We start from the raw sequence: 20,072 nt of genomic DNA, 5'->3' as shown, positions 1-20,072 counted from the left end.
GAAGGTCCGATAGCTTTTATTTTCATTAAAAGTTTCTTACATTCACCTGCACAGCTGAAATCTACTGAGCTGCCCTGCCTCACCCTGACACAAACTTGGTTTTAGGAAAAGTAAATTTTATTTGGAGTGAAAAGGAAGCACACGAATACCACAATAAAATGTATAGAAACAAAGTCATTGTCAAAAAATCAGGAGTAGGAATATGTAATTATGGGTTATTGCCAAAAAAATCAGATTCTTTGTATTAAATCGTAATGGTTATAAATGAAAATCATTCTGGATTGTTTTACAACACTAATGAACCAAAATATGTCAATGTCATAAGGTGAATACTTATTTTTCCTACATCTAAGGCAAATACACGGAATATTCTTCATGTTATTTCTAAAGCATCTTCAATTTATAATTACAAAATTGTTTGTGCTTTGTTAGCTCTCCAGAGAAAGATCTTCTATTAGTTATGTAAAAAGGAATTTAAAAGGGCATCAAAATGTTAGACTTCTCACCAAATAAAAGCTCAGTTTGCTGAAACTACAACAGCCTAACTATAAGTATACAGTTTCCTAAAACATGCACTTTGGAAGTAAAGAAGTGCAGTGATTTTAAAATTAAAAAATAAAAAAAGTAACGTTATAAAACATTTAACTCAAAATCAAAACTGTTCTTTAATAATCGCAAATGAACTTTTTACAATATCAATTTTCTAACTTTCTGGGCACACTTTCCAGTAAACATTTGAGTGTCCTCTGTGAGTTACAAAGAGTAAGTTTCCTGTGCTATACAGCTAAAAAAGCTGGACATTCTTAACAACTTGGCATCACACCTTTTTTTAAAAAAACAGATCACGCAATAATTTAGACAGCATTTATAGCATTACAAAATCAGAATCCCTCTCTTTAATCACTCACAAGAGCAGCCATAAAGAATACAACAGCTTTAGGAATACAAATAATGAGGATGTAAAACTATCTGTGCAAAACTGCATTATTTTTACTGTCTAGAATTTCAGGGAAGTAACACCGCCAAAAGCAGAGAGAGGATAACAAAAGACAAACAGTCATGAAAGTAATGATACCTTAGATTTTCAAACAGGAATTACATTATGAAGTAAATATTAGGTATAGAAAAAAAATCTGATGGCACCTTGAACAACAAATGACAACAAATGTCCTTGAATTTGCAGCTGAATAAGAACAGACACGGTTTCATGTTAAAGTCTCTTTCAGGAGTAGCAATTGATTTAGGGGTATCAACTCTAGCATTTCTTTCCATGCAAAAAAAAAATCTATCTTTCCAACATCTTTGCTTTGCGGGCTACCAATGCATTTAAGAATGAGCAGTCTTTTGAGGAGTGTGCTTTCTTCCATGCATCTGAAATCTTTAAAACAGCTGGATCATTGATTCCCTGGATTTCCCTACTCCAATCCATTTAACTGCAGAAGAGAAAAACAAACTCTTATTATAAGTAATACAAAGCAAGATCAGACTTTATCTTAAGGTAAGATACAAACTTAAGACCTTAAATACTTAAGAAAATAAGTACTATAGTCTATGAAGAAAAATATTATACTATTAGTAGGGTAAGAAACGATAATTTTGTCTACTCTTCTTAAAGTAGGAATTCACAGGTAACTTAGAACCGTCTCGGGCTCACATTATAAAAAAAAAGTGTCTTCCAGATCATAGGAAAAAAGACACAGAAACTGACAAAGAAGTGAAGGTCTGCCTCACCTCCGTCTCCCGGCTTTGGATGGAATCACAAGACCAGGTTTATTAGGAAACTTAAGAGCAATGAGCAATTGTTATCTTAGGACCTTTTTCTATATTTAACATCACATTAGCATACCAGTGGTCTCACTGACTTTATAATGGCAGCAGAACTAAACCCCTACTATACCCAATCCAAAAAACAGTTTCTTAAGCAATCTCTAAAAGTCTCAGTTGAAAAAGAGCTACAGTGTAAGCCAAAGAAAGGATGCATATTAAAACAACAGCCAAACAGATAAATAAAAAGAAGTAAAACAGTAATTAAAAGTATCACCAGGTGCATCAGAATAACTGTAGATACAAACCGATTTTCGATATTTTGCATGTTCATTAAGACAGAGTGCATGAGAGAGAAGTTTTATGGAGCTGAAAAAAATCTTTACTTACCAGGAACACCCAATTCCATTTCTATAAAGCGAACATAGTTCTGTGCATTTACAGGCAGCTCATCGAATGTCCTTGCATTTGATATGTCTGTATCCCATCCTGGGAGTGTCTCATACCGAACCTCTACTTTATTTAAGACTTCCTGGTTGGCTGAAAATCAAACAGAAACAAGATACATCCACAAAGTTTATATATTTTCTACCACTAAACACAGCTATAAGCTTTTTGTTTTTTTCTTATACAAACAGATTTTCTCAGAAGACAATACCAGCACCAAAGGTGCTAACTTGTACCTTTTTCTTAATATAAGTGGAGAAAATAAACCCAAGCAACTATCAGGACTTAGACTTTAGGAATTCTTGTACAGTTTGTGGTTTAAGCAAAATATATCTGTGTGACTGTGAGTACTTTTCAGGAAGTTTAATTCTTTAAAATATTGATTCTTTTTGCTATACAAATACCACGATCCAACCCTCCCTTTGTGAAGGAATTTGGATGATGTAAAATGAAAATTATGTACCAGCTGGTAAGTACTAGACAGGTAAAATATATTTTACAATTGCATTGGAGTGTTCTTTTTATTAAACGGAGTCATAGCACGTCAAGAGTACATAGCATGTACTGTTTATACATAATAAAATTGTCATGCCCACAGAGCCTTTGCCCCAAAACTCTGCAACAGACTTTTGTTTGTCTGCAGCCAGCTAAGCTCTTAAGGGCCTCAGCTATAGAATACTGCAAGGAAGGCAGTTTGCCAACACGGTATACAACATTACCAGCCCTCTTCCTACGGCAGAGCCTGAAGCATTTACCTTGATCAGACATAGAATGAGTATCATCCTATATTAAAGACAGTTTTTAGTGTCTACCATGACAGTCAACAGCACAGGGGTCAGATTTTGTCTATCAGGTCAGCTCTGTGACCTGAAGGTGGAGTCACACGTGATGTACGAACAGTAGCTGTTCCAGTTACTTCTCAGAATAGAAGCAATGACTATTCTATTTTGCCCTTTATTTAATAACCTGCTATAATGATGTCCATCAATTCTGAATCCTGTGATGATCTCAAGCACTGGAAGAATACATTGCTCTGGAATCGAATCATTCCATTAATTTTCTGAACATTAATCTTGGAATGACATTGGGCAGCAAAACAAAAACCTTAAACCCAAAGACAGTAAAAATATTTCAACAAAAAATGGAGGCTACTGGGCATTCTCGCCTTCCTGAAGACAACGGTGTTTTACCAAAGGCATTGTAATTAATGTTACATAGGCTCCATGTCTCAGATACCCAATCAAGTCACTGCTGCAAAGACAGAAGACATCCAGTTCATCTGGGAAGGTGTCTGAGGTACAAAAGGCACAATAAAGGTGCAAATAGAGATCATAGCTAATCCTCCCGAGTGTGTGTTTAGCCAACAAGCTCAGGCTCAGCACATTGAACTATTTGTCCTGGTGCAGGTAAGAGCTCAACAGTAGGGATGTCATAAACACAGCCTTTATGAGCTAGACATTTTGAGTACGGGTGAAAGAGGGCTATGTTCTACTGACTTTGGAGCCAACAACAGTGAAGAAGTGCACAATTTTTGGACCAAGGTGTTTACAGGTTAAGGCAAATGGTTCTGAATCAATACTTGCTGTAATAAGGTCAGCCCTGACAAGCAGGCAGGAATATTAAGAATGTTGGGTTGCAGAAGCCAAGAACAAGCACTTTCTTTTATGTCACCAGTAGTAACAACTGAGCTGCTGTCTGCTGCTCAGGTAAATTATAAAATACCTATATTCAGAGTGCAAAACCACAAACTAATTTCCAGACATTGCAGATGATCCAGAATAAGATGTCAGTCTTCCTCTAAGGAACACACAGTGACCAAACACCTAACCTTGAAAGTCTACAGACATCTTGGTTTTACTCTGAAGCCCCTCTAATGATGATAACTGGGAGAAAGCTGAAAGCACTTAGAACTGAATAGTCTAATCTTGCCTACAGACTTCCATTACTCTTTGTTCAATTCCTTGCTTCCCCGAAAAAAAGGTAGAAAAAGATGTGAAATTTCCTGATGTTTCACACGATTCTCTCATCTTGCTCCAGCAGGTGTGTTAACAGAAGATATGTGGTAAAGATAAGCCATAAAGTGAGCTCCCTGTAGGAACAGATACAGTAACCATCTAGATTTCTCTGAGCTCTTCCCTGAGGGGATTCATCTTTCAGGCTCTCTGAAACATCGCTTATTAAGAGCTGAATTGGATAATGGAGAGAGCAGATATAATGACATCTGGTAGTCTGGTACTAGAATTTAGAGAAAGAGGGGTGTGATATTACTTCCAACTCAAAAAGAATAGCTGGAATTTGGGATCTCGGCATCAAAGTAAGTGATCTCAGCTTACAAGACTCCCAGAAACCGAACAAACAGTTACACGGGTCAGACCAAAGATCCGTCTACTACAGTGTCCTGGCTCTGTAATCAACACTAAATGCCCAGGAAAAGAGCACAAGGAAAAAAAAAAAGGCAGGCATGAAGTAAAGTTTCTCAGAAATACTCTTGCAACCTTCTAAGAACCTGTGGTTTCAGTCTCCTGAGCAAGAGGTTGTATCTTTCCATCTTTCTTCCATAAGCACATGAGAATGAAGTGGCCAGCTCCACAGCAAAAGACTAAAGCCTCAGTGTTACCACCTGAGGTGAGCTGTAAATTTACAAAGCATGTTTAGCTCTTTCTTACCAGATTATGAAGTGTCCACAGAAAACTAAGCTGAAAAACTGAGCAAGATTCCTATGATTCTCAGATGCAGCAAGAAAAAGAAACAATATATGAAATATGGCATGATTTTCCTGAGATGCTGCGTACTCTGCGTGCTTCTAATTTACGGACAGTCATTTCAGAAGAAGGGTAAGTCAATAACATCTCCAAGAAAGTGGGAGGTAGGGAAGGAACAGGGAGAGAAACAGCCTGCTAGTGAAAAGGTTCCCAGTCTAGAATTTTTTTAATTTAAATTCAAATAGTTAAAGTGGCAAGTTAAGAAATAAACCCCTCTCTAAGAGCCTGTAAAACAAAGGGTAAAGGAAGTTTCCTTTTGCTTTTTTATGACAGGGGCAGGGATAACAAGTAGCCTGCAGTATATGTGCTGAAAACACAGCCAAATGTTGAGAAGCACAGCAAAGAGATGTGGAACACACTGAGGCACTGTGAGAGGTAGCATCTTCCAGTTTAATAGATCAGCTCAAACTCCTTCCTGCCACTTATGGAAGACAATGTATCAACAGCAAAGACAACAGCTTCTACTACATTTCTACCAGGATTCTTAACAGTTAATAAATAAAAATATTATTAGGCAGCTGAGCCATGTTGTGCTGCAATGACCAAAGGTCAGCTTCCTTTTACCTGGGCACATTAAGGGAGCAAAGTCTGTCCTCAGGAGCCTTAACAAGATTCTGGTCCCATTTGGGATGCAATGAGTGGGGAAAAAAAATAAATCACTCAGTTAAGTTTTAGCACTGGGAAACACGGACACCTATTTACATCATCTTTAATGATGGACTACCAGAGGATGTCTCCCTGGCTTGAGCACAAGACAGTGCAAACAACCCTCAGGTTAGATGACAGGGCTACAAAGTACTTGCTGAGTAGTCCTCAGTTCAAACGTGCATTGTTCATTATGTTCAAAGGGTATCTAAAGTACACAGATGTCCTTAGTATTTTGAAAAGGATATCAAACAAGCAATACTTGAGTTTTAAAAGTAGAAAAGCACTCCTTGGTTTAGTGCAAATGAGCACTAAACTTCCTGAATAACAGTGCATGCCACGTTACTCAACATGCATTCACACTGTAGCTGACGCTTTAGCTTGAAGATACTGGAGGGTTAATCAATCCGAGAATTCCCCCAAGCACGTGGAAAAAGAGAGTTACAAATTTCTCCCAACAGACCTGCTAATTTCAATGACTACTGACAGATCACACTTATACCTTTGTACATAATTACATCTGAATACTCAATAAACCCTGATGTGAGCTGTATTTGATTACTACATTTGATATCACCCACAAAAAATTCTCTGCTGATGCTATCATATAAAACATCATAACTTGTGACCAGCCTCAAACCCTGAGGTAGTAAGTGGAATGAAAACATGTCTATGTGCACATCAGAAAATCAAAAAGCCCAATCCTTAGTACTCGATGGTTTTTTTTTTTTTTTCTCCCCGGAGTATCTCTACAACAAACTGAAAAAGACGTGTTACCCGTGAAAACAGTACTTTGAATACTTCAACTGCCAGATACATTTTGACCACTGTCCTCCTTAGAGAGGAGCTATAGTTTCCATCACGCTAAGCTGATGTAGGTTGGTCCTGCATTAGAAGATACTGTCTTGCTTTCTCCTATGTCAACTGCTCATTTCCTCCCTGCACCTTGTCCCCCCTCTTTTCCATGGTGCAGGTGTGTCTGGCATTTGGCTGCTCTGTGATCCGTTAAAGGGAACTGAATTGTTAGAAAAATAACACAAACACAGAGAAGTCTGGCTTTTCAAGCGCATTAGTTTCCTCATCTGGTTCACTGCACACCTAAATGAAGACGTGTCCCGCAAGAAAATGTGATGAACACAGTACTGAGAATAAGACACTGGCTATAGAGTACAAAACGAGAGCTTCGGATTTAGCTTGAAGGTAATGCATGCTGTATTAAAATAAAGGGATAAAGCAGATAACATTTACATTTAAGGAGTCAAGCTTTAGATAGCATTTTGCACCTTTCTAGTAAACAAATGACACTGGGGTACAGGTACAGGTGTGGCACAGAGTGCATCTCAAAAGACATTAATGGCTTGGTGCTGAAGTGACAAATTCCTGTCATACATTTTACAAGAAAAATTCAAATGGATTTAGGTATCAGATTACACTTCACCAAAATTTAAAATTGTTAAACAAGTAGTCTTACCAGGAAAATGAGGTATGATTTCACCATCTAGTTTGTATGCAACACCAACTTTGATTTCTGGAAATACATCCAAGATATCCAATTTGGTAAGAGCCAATCTGTAAAGAAACATTACTCCGTTTAAACATGTTTTTAACAACTCAACTTTGATCATATTTTAAAGATACAGGAAAAAAGTGATTCCTGCACTTTGCATATACTACAATTAATCATCTTTCCTTAGAGAAATAGCCTCTATGACACTGTTCCATGTATTTTGTGACAAAAAAAAAAAACAGCCTGTTTGTTGTGTACTTAGATCTAATACTAAAAAAGGGCAAAATTCAAACGACAAGTATTCTTCAATTAAAATAATTGGTCTATAGTTTTAAGTGGTAGAATTTTAACTGGACAGAGTGCTGCCAAGATACTTTATGCCCATTCATTTGACGTGGTTACATAGCATGATGCCTGTTGCTGTCTGTTCTTGTCCTCTGCCAAATGTTTCTGTCCTTATAGTGAAGACAACGAAATAAGGAAGTACTGTCTCTGTAAATATCCAGTTTCATAACCAAAGCATACTATTTTAAATGCAAAGCACAAGGGACAAGAAAAGCAGGACAATTTAAGTAAAGCATGTGTTTATACAAGTTGATCTACCAGAATTTTATACCAATTTTGTTTCACATACCCATTTTTCATTTTAATGAAAATCCCGAGTTGTATACATGTTTTCTACACTTACACACACTGCTAAAGATACCAATAGGTTCCATCTGTCTTTCTTTGAAAATTAACTAAGAACCCCACAAACTATAATATATTTTAAGGCCCTTGTGGTGCATTTGATTTGGTTTGGTAGGATGGCAAAGAGAATAGCACAGCTTGAAGAATCAAATTCTATGAGATGTAAGCACTTCTACAATATAATAGAAAAAAATTGATATGAAAACATATGATACAAAAACATTTACTACTGAGAAAAATAAGGGATAGTTAATTTATGAAAATATCAAAACAATAAATCAGTACTAACAGTCTGAATGTTGCTTACTACTACATATGTAATTTAATCTGTAGCGTATCATGATTCTATGTCAAGTTGCCAGCAAAGCTGAGAAAATAACTTACGCAGTAAATCCATTAATCATGTAGGCATATCGGAGTAGCACAAGGTCCAGCCAGCCACATCTTCTCTTTCTACCAGTGGTAACACCATACTCTTTACCTCGCATTTGCAGCAATTCTCCAATTTCCTAGCAAAGAATAGTACTATCATGTGAGCCTTTTTTCATTTGCATTAAGTACACATCTGCATCATGTATTTTAACACCATTTTACAATACTGTTAATTACTTTAAAACTTCTTCCCCCTATTTTTCACAACATTGTCTATAGAGATGAAAACAGAAAAACAAAATTCTATTTCCAGTTCAAGAGAATGCTACCTGAGCAAGTCTCTCAAAATTTGTTCCTGCTTTAGCCTTCTATTCCACAGGGAGATCTGAGAAGCTGATAATCAGATTTGGCAGTCCTGTAAACTCAGTTTAAAATGACAGAATCGTTGTATGGTTTGGGTTGGAAGCTCATCCAATTCCAACCCCCTGCTATGGGCCAGGACTTCTCCCACCAGACCAGGCTGCCCAAAGCCCCATCCAGCCTGGCCTTGAACACCTCCAGGGATGGGGCACCCACAGCTTCTCTGGGCAGCCTGTGCCAGGGCCTCACCACCCTCACAGTGAAGAAACTTCGGAGACTGGACTCCTTCTTTGATAATATTCTCAAAAAACACAGCTCATTGCCTGAACACTTTCTGCTATGTCCAGAAACTGAACAAAGCTATGATACGTTTTTTTTGCAATTAAGGCTACTCTTATACCACAAATAACATGGAAATTACTTTACTTGCTGGTGGAGACGTGTAGGAATCTTAGCCACGATGACAATGAGCAGGAATAAACAAATAATATGATCGGAAGAATGAGATATCACAACACATTGTCTTCTACTCGCATTTAACCAGCCGTACTTAATTTAACGTAAGACAAACACACCAAGTTATTTCACCCAGTTACAGGTCACACCTAGGGCAGATAATGCTCACATTATTTTGTTCTGTAGGAAAGGCACCAATTCCAACTCTAGTTGTATATGCTTTCACAACTCCGTACACTTCCCCGACGTTCTGTGGTGGCATGCCCAGACCTGTGCAAACACCACCAACTGTGCAGTTTGATGAAGTCACGAAAGGATACGTGCCTATGAAGAAAAAATGGGGGGAAGGGGATGTGTTAAAATCACTTTTTAAAAACAGCTTTAAAAACTACTAAAAAAAAAATCTAACCTGGTAAGGATCACTACTAAATTGCACTTACCTAGATATTATAACACTAAAAACCAAAACCAACTACACAATAATTGTATTTTGAGGTAACGGATTTAATAAGCTCCTAGATCTTACGTACAATGTCTGATCCTTCTTTACTAAATCAATAGAAATCTTACCACTTCACCTGCAAAACTTGACGACGTAACAATTCCAAATGACCATACCAGTCAAGAATTTGAATGAGACACCAGGAAACCATACCTCATATTATACAAAATACATTCACTGACAGAACAATATAAAAATTTGGAGTGAGACCCTTAAGAAAATTATATTGGGAAATTAGAAAATATGGATTTAGCATTTTCTATTTTTGGAGGAAAAATAATGAGTTCTACAAACTGGTCGATATAATATAACAATAAGAAATCACAAAGAAATGTCAATGTAGACGTTTAGAAAATAATTTCGGAAAATGTAGAATTTTGCTTACCAAATTAATTGAAAAAATTGATTGCCACAACTGAAGTTCAAAAAAAATTAACAAAAGACACAAACAAAAAAAAAAAACCACACACACACCACAAATCCTACAATATAACCTAGTTCACCAATTATGAGAGTTTGTCTCTGGTTAAATATTCAGCCCTCACTTAAAGAGCAGCCTGGACATCAAAGATAGCTGAACTTCCTATAAAATCTTTAACAGTTTTGCACCTTTTTTTTTTTGTTAAACAATGGAAGATGAAACAGTATATTAATCTTTAGTTGATTTGAATCGAACAAATGTTTCAGCCACACAGTAACTACAAGTGAGAGTTTTCCACCTTGTGCTTCATATTTTTCTTTTTTGGTGTAGGAGTCAAGAGATGGGTAAGAAAGTGACAGCCAAGACAAAAATACAGCAGGACAGAAAATGGAAGCAATTAAAGACTGTTCAGTGAGATTTTGCAGACTTGGCAAAGTTATCTATGGCTTTTTTGCTTAACTCAAATCTCTAGAGAAAGACACAGGTTTACCTGTGTAACATGTTACATATGTAAGTGCCGTTTGCAAGCACTAAGTCCTTATCATCTTTGTGACAGCACAGCTGAGTTTCTCTTCAGTAGCAGGTAGTATAGCTAGGGGATGTCACAAATGCAGTCAATGAGATAGCTCTTACTTATTTTCAGCTCCCCGCAAGGTGAACTGACAGTGGTTTACCCTCATTCACTATTTAAAAAGACAGAAAACCAGATGCACAGTCAGGGAGATGTGTACAAGCCTCATTACACACTCTAGAGAAGCAGCACGGAATGCAAGACTTAACCATCTTCAGTGCCCACAGACACACACACTAACAAAATTTACTTCTGCATCAGAACAGAAGTTATATGTATCTGCAACAAGGCACAGAAAATAGCCTCTTTCAGAACACTGAATCAAATTTGGTATTGTCAAATCTTTTGAACAGGACTTGCCTGTTGTCAACCTAAGTGTCCAACCAGCTTACAGTATCTACCTAAAAGAGAACAGATTTTTCTATCAATCCGTTCCTCACAGCATGGGCAGGAAAAAAATCTAAGCAACACAGAGATCTGTCAATATTACAGACATACCTGATGATTTTCAGACATGATCTGCATTTCCTGTGCTTATATGAAAACCAAAATTCTTCTTAAAAAAAAAAAAAACCCTAGAGTTTATTGCAAATACCTGTTTTGCAACAAACACTTTCCTGTAAAAGCCTATTTGAAGGCTTCTTTCTTCTGACTTTCTAAAAACGGAACTTTCTTCCAGTATTCAGATTATCATGGGAAAACTTTGTGCTTACATTTGTAAGGGCTATTCTTAGATAAATCTTCCTCTTAAAGTATAAAAAAGATTTTTCAAACTTGTTTTGTTTGAAAGTGCCCAGTATCAGAACTCCAATCAGTTGAACACAGAGCCCATGCCAATTTTATACTCCTTTGACATTACTGCTTACAGGCTTTTATCTCAGGCATAAGCATCTTTGTAAGAAGAAAAATGATGCAGTTGCATGCTAGTGAGACTGAACAAAAATGTGACAAAATGCAGGAGCCTATAATATAGGTTGTTTATGCCTACATAAAGGTAGAATAATGTCTGTCCTTACAATATGGTAACAAATACAGTAATCTCACAATACAAAAGGTGTTTCTATCAAGAAGCTTCTCGTTCTATTAGCAAAATTACAGTGCTAATTACCACTTATAATTTCAAATTGTTTGGGATAACCTTTTCAGTCTTACCCCAGCAACAATCCAGATTCCTGGTTTGTTCTTTGTGTTGTAAATCAGTGAAGCATTGTTAAACAGAGTTGAAAAATGCAGTATGACTCTTCAAAAGTCAGTAAGTATTTTGTGCATATACTTAGCCTCTCTCCTATGGAGTATTAAAAAGCTTTCCACCCTCCTTCTCAAGTGTTTTCCCAAGATGTATACAACTGTGAGCTACTCCACGTGAAATTTGTATACACTGAAGTAATAGTTCCACTCTATTTAAGAAATTTAATCACCTAATCCTTACTGTCATTCAAAAGCTTGATCTTGGGAGAATCTTAAGCTTTTTGAAAGTATGTAGTTAAAAACATTGCTTTTTCCTCTAATTATTTGCTAATTAAAGATGGTACTGTTCTTCCAGAATAGAAAACAATTCTTCCGTAAGAACAGCTATGCACAGAAGAGCTTATATTGAATTCTTTCACAATATAAATATATACCAACCTGTGTCTCATTAAGTTTAAACCTACCAAAATCTATGTCCAGCAGTGCTGCATTTGCACCTTCTACTAAGATCTTCTTTGGTGGTCCATGTAAAGCTTCATACATGAAATAGACACCATCTCTTACCATTGGTTTTATTTTTTCCATGTAGGCCTAAATAATAAAAGAGTAGCTTATAGCACAATTTCATTATAGTAAAGCTAGCCAGAGCGCAAGTGCTCATATTCACACTATTAATCCTTTTGAAAAGTAAAAGCAAATGTAAAGAAATGCTAAATAAATATGCCATAATACGTGAACAAGGGAAGGAAGAACATCATACTCAGATTTACATAGTACATATGCAACAGAAACTAATTTTTAGGTCTACATATTGATAGAAATACTGCAATTCAGCATGTGTAACAGGTATCATTTAAGGTGAACCAAGCAGAAGTTCTAAGAACTCCCACATACTCCATTCTAGAATTGGCAAACTGAGTAAAGCAGCAACTAAAGATATGAGAAGTATGATTTCTTTGGCCTGATTTTCTGAAAGAATTAAAAATATATAACTGTGCACACCCTCCTCTGTTCCACATATACTCCACTTTTTTTTTTTAACCCATTTGTCAAATTTGATCAAGGTTTTCAAAGGGGTAAAAAAAGAAGTCTCAGACAACTAAACTTCTATAAAACAAAAAAGAAAAAATAAAGGCTGAATAAGAGTAAGATATATAAGAATACAGCTGCACTGTGAAATTGTACTGCTAGGCATAAGGGAATCAACACTAGAGAGAATCCTCACAAGTGTAACCCAGTTGCTGGGGGGTGAGAGATCAAATTAAATTTCATATTTAACCACAAGAACAGTTTGCTGGCAATCAGGCTTCATTACTTCTGCTGCTATCAACTTACAGTCCAACTACATGCAAAAAAATGTTTTTTCCTTAAGGCTTTATTGCTCAGAATAGTAATTTACTTCAGTTCTTAAGGTTCTAACACGAGGAAATCATATTCTGCATTACAACGAAGACATGCCTTCCCCAACTACAATCTTGATGTTTTTGTTGTGTTTTTTTCTAGCTAGTATAAGTCAGAAATAATTCTCCTTATGTAAGTTCTTAAAGTCTACAGTAGTTCTCTTAAAACCAAGTTTTTAAATGCTGCATAAAGAGGCTAAGGTGTTTTAAGGATGCTAGCAGACTTTTTAAATTGATACATATCCATTTCCCATGTTATATATTAAGTTCCCACTCCTCACAGAAGTATGAGAGTCAACCACCTTGAGATTTACATATCAGTAACCCTACACAGTGATTACATCATTTAACAAACAGAAGCAGGCTTACCTTGAGCTTTTTCAATTCCCCTTCAATATCTATCTCTAAGGTAGGATATATCGCTTTGTACTGATTGGCTAACACTTTAAACCTGGAAGACAAAAATTCATTAAGGTTTGTTTTATTTGTTTTCTTTCTCTCTCCTCCACCAACCTTACAATCTACTGATAATGTATTTACAATTATTTGCAATTAAATAATTTTAAGCAGACTGAGAAATCAAAAAAATTTAACAGCAACCAGCTGTAACTGTTTCCCCAGGGACACACACAGATATTGAAAACTATGCTCAAAACTTGCATTAAAGGACAAAAATTACCTCTCAGAAAACTCATCAAAATCAGAAACAAGATCACACATCCTGAGTCCACTTCGTGCAGCTTTTGAAGAATATACTGGACCAATTCCTTTTTTGGTAGTTCCCAAGCTTTAAAAAGATAATAGCAGGAGTTATTCTTGATATACAACTAAGGTGTTTTTCTCTTTAAAGCTAATATATTCTTACCATAAAGTGAAATGCTGTTATTGCAAACCTTCTTTTAAACATTCAAATACAAGATACTTAGTACATAACTTAGTTTCAGAACATCACTGTTTATAGACATGAATATATTCATCTTCTACATACTTCTGTTTTTAGACCAGTAACTTTTTATACTTCACTGAATCTTATTTGAACACAAATCCCAACTTTTCTACTTAAGGAACTAAATGCTAAAACAATATCCTTCAATACTATGAACTGAAGAAACTAACCATATACCTTCCTAAAAACATATTTCATGGAGACGAAAAAAATACAACCAGCATGGATTTCAGATTTGTGAGAAATATTTCATTTAATAGTAAAAGCCTCCAATGGAGCCAGAAAAACAAATACTGGCAAGTATCTAAGTAACACTGATGCCCAAACACTGTACATACAAAATGGTTGAAGAACAGATTTTCCCTGTAGCTGATTCTGAAAACCTAGATTATTGCTCTCACTCTTACCTAACAATACTTCCTGAAGAACCTATAGCTTAAAACCTGAAGCAATCCTTTTTAGCTTAAGTCAGCGACATCATAAGACACAGTTTGCTTGCATTGACTTTAAAGTCGGACAAGTAAAGGTAGATCTGAACTTGCTCAGAAGAATGACGCCATATATAATAAAGCTGGCTTGCTTAATGTGAGCAACAGTTTCATATCAATCAAATAATAATCTGAAAGACTGCAAAGTAACTCCTTTGCCACGTACCATTAAAAAGACTAGAGCCAATACTTTTTTTTTTTTTTTTATAATATACTTTAGTTTTTACTGTTGAATATTAAATGGATCTTTTCAGCTGATACTGGTAGAGCAAAAATGTCAAATTTAAGTTTGGTACCTTCAAATTGTCTCGAAGGTATCATACCATAACCCAATTCAAGAGGGACTCCATTTCAAGTAGAAGATACAGGTTAATCCCAAGGTCATATCTAAACTTCATATTAGAATGTATCAATTGATATGCAAGTGAACTGAAATACAGTTCATGATCAGTACTTGTTTTATCCAGACCATTACAAGTTTGGAGTAGATTCAAAACAATAATCTTGGAAAAGGTTAAACAAACGTTCCAATTAGACTGATCTCAGGGTGTGGTATGTTTGTCTCCAGTCTGAAACGAAAGCATGGTAACCAACCTCCTGTAATACAATATCATGTAACCAAACCAGGAGGCTGTGGCTTAAATAATTGACTCTAGCCTCTACCCCTATTCATACTCTTCCCAGGTAATTTTTTTAAGAGGCGTTAGCTTCCATTTATTAGGACATGCCAATTCATAAAAGAATTAAGTTGTAAAAAGATTGTATTTATAGTTGTTAGAACAATTGCATAAGCATAACATACTTCTGTATTAGATTACCTTTTTCTATAACCTTTCTGCAAGGGAGGCTATAGAACCCTCACTTACGATTGGTTTTGCGCTACATTTGAACAGATGAAAGTATTCAATTAAAAATTAACTTACTATTTATGATGATCAGCTTTTAAGTGTTAGATTCAAAACAAGTTTAATACAAAATGCGATACAGAGTCAAATCTACAGTTAGACATATTGGCAAGCTATTTCAAGTGTTTTTTTTTTCCCCTCACGCTACCAGGAGTCTTTCGATAATCAGTTTCTGACATCTCATGCTTTGCCAATCCTCAATAGTACTTCCCCCACTACAGTGACTTAGATAGCCTTAGAATTTAGGAGGAAGTAAATAGATTAATGCTTTTAATCCACAGGCAGTTTTAACAAGTTTGAGAACTGTATGATCATTGCAGAACGTCAGGATCATAATAATCCCTACAGAAAGAATATATACAGCACTTTTAAGAGGGTCTTAAATTTCTCAGCTTTGAATGTAACTTTCTGGTGGAGCAGGGTTCTTTAGATCAGATGAAGGCAGGAATGTTTTAATTGGGCTTTCCCTTACAATCTTTAACATTGACTAATGAAACAGTAGTTTCATCTCAAAAGTAGCTCAGTGACTGATAGCATTTTTCAATCCCACAGAGCTATTTTAGCTTGCACTCTCCAAGCATTCCTCAAAGTAGCTAATAAAAAAAGTAGTAGCTCATTAGAAATACACACACATATTCTACCTGTTTACTTTTTAATTCCTAAGAGAACAGGTACCAAGACAGCTGGTACAGCACAGTCAAGTGTGAAAATGACCAAACGCAAGAATAATTGACAAGTTAACATGCAATAGCAACCTGCATGAAGATATGCCCAGAAGAGACACTCTTAAAGGCTATTGTCATGGATGAAGACCTTTTAGACTTCTCAGTAAGGAAGACTGAATTACTTTTCATCCATGATACAAACATTATTTCAGTAAACAATTAAAACATGAAGACAAAGGAACCATTTTTGTAAGGCAAATTAAGAACCAGGAACTTTTCCATACGGCAACATATCAAGATAAAACCCTTTCATTATACAATGTTTTGCTAGCCACTGGAGTACAAAAGTGTAACTGATCCCAGAACACTCCACATTAGACTTACAGGGATAATCAATACATTTTAAATTCAATGACAATCAATAACGGAAATCCAATGCAGCAACTCATGCTTGTACTAAGCCATCCATTAAAACTACTTACTTCTTCCCTGCTTGTTCTTGCCTTTGTTGTTCTTGGATGCCATCAGCAGCTTGGTGGAAATCAAATACTAAAAAAAAAATAAAATAATATTTTACATAAGCTGACATTTTGCATGAAACAAATGGCCGTATCAGTAATGATTTCTTCAAACCAATTTTAGTCCTGTTTATCAACCTGGAAAAAAAACATGCACACACAAAAGAGAGGGAAATAAAATGACAAGAGCTTTTTCTCTTCTTTTCCATGATAGCCCCCCACCCCTCCCAAGTTCAGCAGTTGTGTACACACCTTCCATAGAAAAGCTAAGACATTACAGTCTTCTAGTGGCCCAAAAGAACGTATGGACAAGAAACAAAGAAAACATGTAGTTGAAAGAAATCCTGGAAAACAGGTTACGGTAAGAAGTCATAGTGTTGAAATTTAAGGTGGAGACTTTAAGTAAACATTCTCATTCATTCTGAAGATTTCTTAGACCATTTTAATTTTAGCAAGACAGCATCAATGGAAATGAATTTGGAAATAAAAGAAAATCCCAAAAACGTTACCCATGTAAACAATGCAATTGTTACCTGAAGACAACAGAAGTCATTTTTACAAGCCCTGATTTTTTTCTTAAGCATTACATACTATTAATGACAAACAAGGATTACGAAAAATATTCCTTCCATCGATTCTTGTCTACCATAAAGGCAAAAAATAAACATGACAGATTCATGGCAAATATGAACAGAGAAGCAACACTTTGCAGTTCAACAGATATTGGCTCATTTTTCTTCAGCACTATGTCCTCAAAGTGAAGTAATTAAGCTACTCTTTACAAGGATAAGATTGCAAACTTGTAAGAAACTTACTGATTTAATAAGTGTGCTGGTTTCTCTAGTATGAGTGATTTTCCTCATCTTCCTTACCAAGTTATTTTTGTACTTACTTCCACACATTCCTATAATTCAAGGACTAGATCATCCCCAGCAGCTTGAACCTATTGTTAGTTGATCATTTGTTACAGACTAATAGCTCGCAGACTGCCAACACCCATTTCAGAGAAGGCATTTGTAATGGCAACAAATCTCCAGACCGCCCTCAAAACTTTCTGAACAGAAGCATTCTGAAAGTCCACTTATGCTGACAGATTGAACAATTACAGGTGGCAGTCGGTAACTGGTCCTTTTTTTTTTAATCAGGACCTGTTTATCCATGAAAATTTCACAGTATTGCCATTGCAACATAATAATTGCAGAACAGCCTCTCTAAACAACTTCCAAAGAATTCACCTACAGTGATTCTACTCTCAAAAGAATTTTAGTAACTTAGGAACAGTTACTCAACTATTCCAAATGCAAAGTAATTACATCAAAGTAAAAGCATATTTATTCTGAAATAACACGTTTACTGACTAATCTACTCCTGATTTCCAGACTGGTTAACACACAAACAACAACAAAAAATAAAGGAAATACATTTTTTCCACCCATGTCATAAGCTTTTATCTGATAAAGACCTGAAAAGTTTGCATCTTCAGAAGATGACTACCACTGCAGCAATAATTCCATTTCCTAATACATGCAGTTACGTAACTATTATGCCACATATCTAATTTAAAGGAGGAAATTAAGTAATAAAGATGGCCTAGGAGAGATATAGCCTTTAGCACTGAAGTTCTGTTTTTGTGGTTTGGACTCTCAACATTTTACTCCAGGCTCTTGAACTGAAGCGTTTCCTGGAACATAAGCTAGAACCAAACCTTGATTGATGAACTCCCTCTGAGAGAAGGAAAGCCATTCTCTTGATTCCTACAGAGCTCTTCCCATACAGTGTCTTTTATGAAGTACATGGCATTTTAGTTGGTAGGGAGCTCATTAATTTGGAAGTCACACCCACTCACATGGTTTCCCACCAGAAAAATTGCTCTATTTCAGGAAAGAAAAGCATAACTGCTTTTACACCAAAAAGGGAAATGAATCCTTCACTGAATTAACTTCTGAACTGCTTTTTGACTGCTTTTCACATCTAACTTTCAGCTTGGAAAGCGAACCTGCTTTCCTGAGTAGAGTATGCTTACAGAGTGGGATTAAGGACTCACTGAAAAATAAACCTAGGAGGGTCCTGAGTGATGGACAAGTTTTTCTAGGATCTTCAATAAGCCAAAGTAGATACAATGCCTAGCATACAGAGGCTTAGCCCAAAGAAATTTACATACCAATGAATGGTCAGGAAGGCTAAAACAGTCACTCTTACTGCCATGGAAAGTTCAGAGAACACAAAGTTAAAAAATAATAATAATAATAATAAAGATCTGGGAACTTACCGATATGAGCCCTGTCAGAAATTATTAGTCTTTTTTCCCAGCCTTCTAGCCCTTAAAAGACAAAGGAAAATAATTCAAATTATGTTTTATATAGTTTTTTTTTTCTTCTGATGTGTAAAGGAAAAATACTTTTCATGTTTAGTCTTTAGTTGATCTATTTAAAGGATAAGCAACCACATTCTGGAGAAAAAGAGTGGATTGGAATTATGAAAACTTAACATCAGCCTATAAAGCTGAGAAAGTCAGGCTTATTATGATAAAGAACTCCTGGTGATTCTACTAGTTCTTCAATTTCAGCAACCAATTAGTAGCTTTTTACTTATGAATAATTTAGTTGATTTACCTTACTTCCAGTGGACTGCTATCAAGCATGGCCATTGACATGACAACAAGAAGCCGAAAAGCAAGTTCAGAATCAAGAAAGGATTTATATTGCATATATTTGCATTAACATGTGCTGTCAAAACATATGCTAAGATTGCAAGAAGTAATGTGTCTACAAACTACTAACACACTTTAAAAAGTTGTTTTACTTATTAAGCAACAAAATATGTCTGCAGATAATTCATATTTAGAACATGTTCTGTTCTGAAACTGTACAGAGATTCTTTTTGCCCATCTATACTTCCCATCAAGGCTCTGGGTTTTTTGATAAGACTCTGTCAGGAACTAGCAGGTAAATGGAGTTCTGGAAAAAATTATCAAATGTAACCTCTGCAGAGGCATCCTCTATCTAAATCTTTTAATGAAGTGCCCACAAACTACTTTAAGAGTAGTAAAACTTCAAGTTTTCTCACCTTTTCCTTTCTTTAAATTTTTTTCAGCTTCTTCAAAGAGCCCTGGCAAATGAATTACAACACCATTTCCTGAAGAAAATCATTAGACAAAGTTTAATGGATTACACTGAACATGGAAAAATAGTATTTCAACAAATTCAACGACACTTCATGTTTTGCATGCAATGTATTTAAGTTTTTAACCTTTCAGTAAATTCCTAAGAATGAAAGTTGTAACGTATCTTTAAAAGACTGACTTAAAATATGCATCTTTAACTACATGCATTGAACCTTTTTAAGAAGCTTTATAAACTTTCTGTTTAGATCATGACAAACAGTAACAGCATTGTGGGACAGTTCAGAATGCCACTTCCTCTTCCTCATTTCTAAAATTAACTTCCTTCTTTGCACTTCGTTTTA

At 35.8% G+C, this 20,072-nt stretch overlaps 1 protein-coding gene and 1 long non-coding RNA gene across 2 annotated transcripts in view; one reads left to right on the top strand and one right to left on the bottom strand.

Annotated features, from left to right (window-relative positions):
- ADSS2 (adenylosuccinate synthase 2) overlaps positions 1–20,072 on the bottom strand; it is a 36,630-nt gene continuing 16,558 nt past the window's right edge. The window contains exons 3-13 of the mRNA XM_048079955.2: positions 19,674–19,742; positions 18,877–18,927; positions 16,572–16,638; positions 13,765–13,872; positions 13,455–13,536; positions 12,150–12,276; positions 9,173–9,327; positions 8,200–8,324; positions 7,090–7,187; positions 2,155–2,304; positions 1–1,433 (exon numbers count right to left, since the gene is read on the bottom strand). Coding sequence (XP_047935912.2) covers positions 1,381–1,433; positions 2,155–2,304; positions 7,090–7,187; positions 8,200–8,324; positions 9,173–9,327; positions 12,150–12,276; positions 13,455–13,536; positions 13,765–13,872; positions 16,572–16,638; positions 18,877–18,927; positions 19,674–19,742 — 1,085 coding nt within the window. The 3' untranslated portion in view covers positions 1–1,380. The remainder of the gene's footprint in view (positions 1,434–2,154; positions 2,305–7,089; positions 7,188–8,199; positions 8,325–9,172; positions 9,328–12,149; positions 12,277–13,454; positions 13,537–13,764; positions 13,873–16,571; positions 16,639–18,876; positions 18,928–19,673; positions 19,743–20,072) is intronic.
- On the top strand, positions 3,398–5,980 carry LOC136790385 (uncharacterized). The gene is made up of 3 exons (XR_010830252.1): positions 3,398–3,917; positions 4,942–5,045; positions 5,247–5,980. It is a non-coding gene; the product is annotated as an uncharacterized lncRNA (long non-coding RNA).

This window comes from Anser cygnoides, chromosome 3, assembly GCF_040182565.1.
Source record: "Anser cygnoides isolate HZ-2024a breed goose chromosome 3, Taihu_goose_T2T_genome, whole genome shotgun sequence".
In the NCBI taxonomy this organism is placed as follows: Eukaryota; Metazoa; Chordata; class Aves; order Anseriformes; family Anatidae; genus Anser; species Anser cygnoides.
The sequence above is the reverse complement of the archived record's forward strand: the minus strand, read 5'-3'. Positions and strand labels throughout refer to the sequence as shown.